The sequence below is a fragment of the Xylocopa sonorina genome, chromosome 12, assembly GCF_050948175.1.
Source record: "Xylocopa sonorina isolate GNS202 chromosome 12, iyXylSono1_principal, whole genome shotgun sequence".
NCBI lineage: Eukaryota > Metazoa > Arthropoda > Insecta > Hymenoptera > Apidae > Xylocopa > Xylocopa sonorina.
This window is the reverse complement of record NC_135204.1, coordinates 9,306,605-9,312,894: the sequence shown is the minus strand read 5'-3', so window position 1 is coordinate 9,312,894 and position 6,290 is coordinate 9,306,605. Positions and strand designations below refer to the sequence as shown.

Sequence of the window (6,290 nt, the reverse complement as noted above, 5' to 3'; positions counted from 1 at the left end):
CGAGGAGAAGATCGATCGCGAGGCCCCTGGTCCTCGATCGAGAGGCAACGGCAGCAGCAGCAGCAGCGCCATCTAGGTGGTCCCCGAAGGAGGACCAACGAGGGACACGCTCGTGGACGTCGAAATTCAGACGTTCCACGGGCCCGTGGCGCCGATGAGGCATAGAGGAACGTCCGAGACGAGGGCCTGCCGGCCGCGCCTCTGGATTCCAACGGCGGCGGCACGCTCAGCGGGCCCGCTCGATACCGCGACGGTGCGTCCGTGAGCGTTCGGTGTTGGTCGCGGGAGAACGAGCGTGTACCTGGGCAGCCGCGGTGGATCGGTACACGTGGAGGTGAGGGGCGACCAGGAGGACGTAGACGCCACTGGTGTATACCGCATACCAGAGGAGGACTTGGCCTGAACGACGACCGGGCGGCGATAGAGGGGAAGGTGGTGAACGCGGTACCAGGTGGGAGGTTGGAGAAGGTTGGCTGGCGATACCTGGCTACGCGGTGTTGGCGGAGAGAAAGGGACGGAGGGAAAGGACAGGCAGAGGAGGAACGAGGAACGGACAGGCAGGTAGTAGCTGGTGGGGAAGCCGTCAGAAGGCGGCCATAATGGCCTGACGCGATCTCGAGCGAGCGGCGGCTACAGCTGCTGCGAAATAGCCGAGAGCGGCTCTCCTCGTCGTCCACGCACGCGTATTTTGCAACCGCGTACGGGCTGCGTCTTTTGGAAAGTGACTGCGTAATCGCGAGTGGAGTGTGTTACCGGGTGGAGTCCTCTCCCTGACGTTCCGTGTGCGCTGTACGAGTCGCGTGTGCGCTTCTGGAATGGTGCTCGATGTAACGACGGTTCCTCGTCTTTGCCATGGTGCATAGTCCCCTGCCCTGGACTTCCTCCTGTAACTGTTCGTCGCGGTGAAAGGGGTGGGCGCGGAGAACGCGCATCCGTGGGTATCGTTCGGACATTGGTACCGATCCGGTGAGCCGTACGCGAAAATGCGAGGTGCCAATCAGGACTCGGCTACGCCGTACTGTCGCTGCAGAGTCCTCTACCTGGGCAGCTCCGTGCCTCACGCGAGCAAGGAGGGCTTGCTGGGCGTCCAGGAGCCCCTCAGGGAGCTCTACCCGGAACAGGGCGCCCTGGGCGCACGTGGAATCGACTCCTGGCTGAGCGTCTGGAGCAACGGCCTGCTGCTCGAGAATGTCGACGAGCACCGTAAGAAGGTCACCAGGTTCTTCCCCATCGAGGCGCTCCACTATTGCGCCGCGGTCAGGCACGTCAAAGGCGGAAGCGGTGACTCCTCGAACACGAGGTTCCTGCCGCTCGACTCTCCTTTCGCCAGGACGCCCAGCGCCAATCATCCGCCCCTTTTCGCCGCCGTCCTCCGACGGACCACCGGTATCAAGGTTCTCGAGTGTCACGCGTTCATATGCAAGCGCGACATGGCGGCCAACGCCCTGGTTAGGTGTTGTTTTCACGCGTACGCGGACAGCAGCTACGCGAAGGGCCTGGATCCGGCGGCGCCCACGACCACGACCAACGGCGTCACCACCGGCCCGTCGAGCAACAGTCTCTACCATACCCTGGGCGGGTCCAGCACTACCTTGGACAGCCCTCAGGCGACGCGTCTCGACGCCACGTCAACGGACGACCTCAGCCTCTACAACGGGAACGAGAACCACAAGGTCTGGGCCAGGGGTCGCGACGAGGTAGACGCTCTCTACCAAGAACAAGGCACCCTCAGAAGCACCAAGGGTTCCAGACCTCGTCAGCTGGTCGCTCCGCCTCCACCGCCACCCCCGCCGCCTCCACCCGCTCAACCTCTACTCCTCGAGGAGTCTTCTTCTTCCTCCGTTCGCAGAAAAGCCAACAAGAAGCTGAAGAAACTTAAAAGCCGATCCCACGATGATCCTCTGCAACAGGGCCACCTGCACCCCGGTCAATTGCACCAAGGGATGTACACCAACGGCCACGGCCACCATACTCTGGGCCACCCGGTCAGACAGCAACACTACCACCCTCATCCCTTACCACCCAGCAGTCGATCCGTAGCGGGCACCCTAGCCAGACCAGCACCTGTACTACTGGTCCCTGCCGCCACCTTACCCAGAAAGGCCCACCATCACTCAAAAGGACTCAGGCCTATCCCAGCTGCCGCCCCGATAGTCCCAGTCTACGCGCCGCTCCCTGTAGTACCTCCACCGCCAGCCACGGCCATCTATCCAGCCGGGACGTACGGGACAGCTGGGAACAGGGGCAGAAGACAGCACCCCGAGGCGGACACCTCCACCCTGGGCGCTTCCAGGCGACTAGCCGCGTCCCACGCGGATCTGACAGTCGCGGAGATGAACAGAACCGGCGACAGCCCCGAGAACGAGTCTCGTTTCGGCACTGGGATCTATCGACGGAAGGGCCACCTCAACGAGAGAGCGTTCTCGTACAGCATCCGAGCGGAGCATCGCAGCAGAAGCCACGGTAGCCTCGCGTCCCTCGGCTTCAGCGCGCAGAACGGCACCGCGTTGCCCAAGGAGGAGAAGAAGGACAGGGAGATAGCGCAGTTGGTGGCTGGTTTGAGTCTGGACGACAGCCCGGAGAGGACGCAGCCAGCAGCCAACTCGAGGAGCGGTTACTCCCATCACCAGCAACAAATCCAGCCTCTACCAAGGCCCAGACCACGTTAGGGTGGTCCCGGATACACGGTTCCTCGTCGCGATCGCTCGTAACCGAGTCGCGTTTCGTCGAGCTTGGTCAAGCTACGGACAGCCAGCAAGGGAACGAAGACGCTTTGTGAACCATGTGGTTATCTGGGTTGTTCGATTGTTCTCGGAGATCGAAGCGGACCGACGATCGTCTTCGTTGCTCTCTCGAGGAAAGTGTTTTCTTCCACGGGTCGACTTATCGACCCGTTTTCCTGGGTTCGAAGGGGACCCATCGACCGGGCCACTCGTTTAGTGGCGAGGGAATGGAAGAGGGGGGGTTCGTGTCCGTTGTTCGCGCGGTTAGCGTGGAAAATCGCGATGGGTGGTCCCAACTGGTTCAGTTGGCTTTCGATTCTCGGAAACACCGTTGCCCGAGTAGGAAAATTACGGACGGGCAAAAAGCTGAAGAACACCCGGCCTCGTCTTCGCGTCGCGCTGGTTTCTACCTGCGTGACCTCGATCGTCTTATCGCGGCGGTCGATCGCCTTTGTCGAATTAAGGACTTCGATCGTGGAACGCCCCGGAAAAGAGGGAAGGAAAAATAGATCAACGGGCCGGAGATCCGTCTCGCGCGAATCACTTTTCTGAATTTAAACAGAGAATCGTCCGTCGTTTTCTCGTTTCCATTTTCTATCGATCGCTCTTCTTGGTGCGTCATCGATAGAGATCTTGCGATCGCTCTTTCGTTCTATCGAAACGTACGCGGTCTTTCAATGTATTCTTCTTTGCCGCGAAACGAACGGTCTAATTGGTCGAGCTCGAATCATTGTCGCCTGAGCAAGAAGATCGTTCTAATGGATGGAGCTTGTTAGTCACTGCGCAACCACCGCTACCTCGTAATATTTCCTCCGAGAAAACGGGCCGCCTTTTGACGGGGATCCATCGTTTCGTGGAAGCCAGACTTCCGTTGGCTGCCGGCAAATTACACATTTCTGCGGTCGAATAATCGAAGGATCGTTTACGTAAAAAGACAGAATAGAGAAGAAACATTGCTGGCCTCCGCTCTTCCGTCTCGCGGGTAACAAAATTTTATCTATCGAAGAATCGATCCAGCGATCTTCCAGCGGGGCGAGCAACGCGTCCGATTCGAAATCTAGTCGCGTGAATTTCAGTCCGCTCGACTCGTGGGAACGCGCGCGTTAATCCTAATTGCGTGAGAAACAAAATGGTACCACGCGGTGGAAAAGGAAGCGTGGGTTTCGAGAGCTTCAGAAAACGGGACTCCGTACAAGAAACGATTTGAAACGAGGATGCTCGATTTCGTGCGGATTTTCCAAACAGGAAACGAATATTGGCGGACAAATAACGCCGTTTCGATGACACATCGCGGGTTTTCGTAAGCGCGATCAATTACGAAGCGGCCTCGCCGCGTTAACCTAAAATCCGAGGCACGACCACCGTATAATTACCGGGATGCATATAACGACGTTAGGAAACGTGTAATAATTGCGATCCAATTACTCAGTTTTCAGACTATGTTTTTTTTTCTTTCTTTTCCTTTTTATTAATTAACATCAATATGCGGGAATTCGCTCGCGCATCGCGTTCCTTTGATGCGTGGCCCCGATTTTTCCATGGGAAAATATCAGCCACCACGATGAACGGGTATTTAATAACCGCGGAGACGGAGGCGGCGGCGGTTACTTAAGAAGCCTGACAGTTTTACGCGGCTCGCGTAATAATCGCGCGGCTGAGAACGAAATCTGGGAAACGTTGGGACGCGATCGCGAGCATCGTGTAACCGATATCGTCAGCTCAAGTGGCGGTTGAACGTGTTCTGGACAATTAACTTCGCGCCCGTAATTGGCACGTTTCGTAACGGCGCGAAGGAGTATCCGCGGACCGCTTCGACATTGGGATTAAACGCGCGAAACTGTTCGAGTGTTCTTCAAACTGTGCTAAAAATAATCGAAACACGGTACAAAGTTACTTTGGAGGGTCGAGGAATTAAGTGGTAGAAAGAAAAGACGCGGTGGAGCAGGAAAACGAAGAGATTAAAGGCAGAGGGGAAATTGGATTCTGGTGGGAAATATCGAGGCGCTCCGGGGACTTCGAAGGTTAATTAAGATGGCGGAGGAAGTAGAGGAAGCCTGAGTTGGCCGGCTGATACTTTTACGACTCGATTCAGCGACGCGCGTGTTTGTTCAAGCGTCGAGCGCGGCTGTTTCGAAACTGCCCGCGTAGACACCACCACAAACGAACGCCCGTTCCTATCGTCGCGTACGCATATGCAATTAGGCTTGATTAATATCGATTCGATGTCAGGTACGCGCGGCGCGCGTCTCGCGTTACGTTTCGTCACCAGCGCGGACTTTTTCCCCGACCTCCCAGTCGCGTGTCTAATGGATCGCGCTGGAAAAAAGATTTGCATCAATGAGAATGCGAAGAACTTGTTATTCCGTTCTTATCTCGTTTCTTAGCCTCGCGAGTAAGCAAACTCGTTTCGCGTCCACTCGTTCGAAGGGTTCGGGTCGCCTCCTCTGCGTTTCTTGAAAAATTCAGAGACGATTGAAAGACGGAAAGTGAATTTCTACAATGATCCACGATACGGGGTCGATTAGAGAGGCGATGTTTCCATTTCGTTTCGCTCGTTCTCGCCGACTCGAGATGCCTCTGCGGCGTTTATCGAACCGACGAAGCGAAAACGAACGAAGTAGTCGCGGCAGGTGAAAAGGGAACGAAAGAAGCGAGCGTACGCGACGGCAGTTAATGATCGACGGGCGAACGTATGCAAATGAACGGGTTACGTCTGCGCGCGTAGCCTCCGGCTCGTTCCTCTCTCCGTTCTTTTCTTTGCTTTTCTTTTCCACCTCCCGTCTCTCTTTTCCCGCTGTCCGCGCTTCATCGATCGCGTTCATCGTGCAGGTGAAAAGTGTCGCTTCTGTTTCGCAACGAGTTTCACCGTTCGCGCGCGTAACGCGCGGAGAATGTACGAGGAAAAAAAGGAAACAGAGGGGAAAAAGGAGAAAAAAGTGGGGGAAAAGCATTGCGCAGCGACGCGTTTCAAGGTATCGCGAGTGCAATGGACCGAATTACGCCGATGAATGTATAATTTTTAGATTAGGTGTCCCACGTGCGTTCCACGGTTTCAGTTAACGAGGCTACGACGACGTTTCCCGGGGGAAAGTTGAAAGCGAAGTTGATCGTTCGAGGAAAACGGTTTCGAAGTACCAATTTCAGCGGCCAATTCCCCGTCGAGTATCTCCGAAATTAGAGTTCGATTTACCATTTTAATTAAGGATTCGCCGTACGATGTGTTTCGTCGCTCTCTACCCTGTTCGGGAATGGAGTCACGAACCGACGCGACCACTTTTCGTAACCGCGTTCGCGGTCAACGTAACTTGCGAAACGCCAGTCCATCGGAACTTGGCTGTATCAGCCGGTAAATTGAACTTGCGACATCGCGAAAATTCCTTTCGCCGTTCGGTAACCACTGACTGTCCTCCCGGGAATCCCTTGCCAACTCGACGATGATATCATTCTTACGAGCGATTCGAGACCAAATGGAATCGATCTCCAATTTTGACGTACCAACGAAATTCAAATGATCCCTCGATTAGTCGCGTGAAATTGGAAGGTTCAAAGCGAACGGGACCACCCGAT

At 55.9% G+C, this 6,290-nt stretch overlaps 1 protein-coding gene across 1 annotated transcript; it reads left to right on the top strand.

The window, feature by feature from the left end:
- Positions 1-815: 815 nt before the first annotated feature.
- On the top strand, positions 816-2,678 carry LOC143429576 (uncharacterized). Its single transcript, XM_076905236.1, has one exon. It carries the CDS (start codon positions 984-986, stop codon positions 2,667-2,669), a length of 1,686 nt encoding a protein of 561 aa, XP_076761351.1. The 5' UTR covers positions 816-983; the 3' UTR covers positions 2,670-2,678.
- Positions 2,679-6,290: the final 3,612 nt, after the last annotated feature.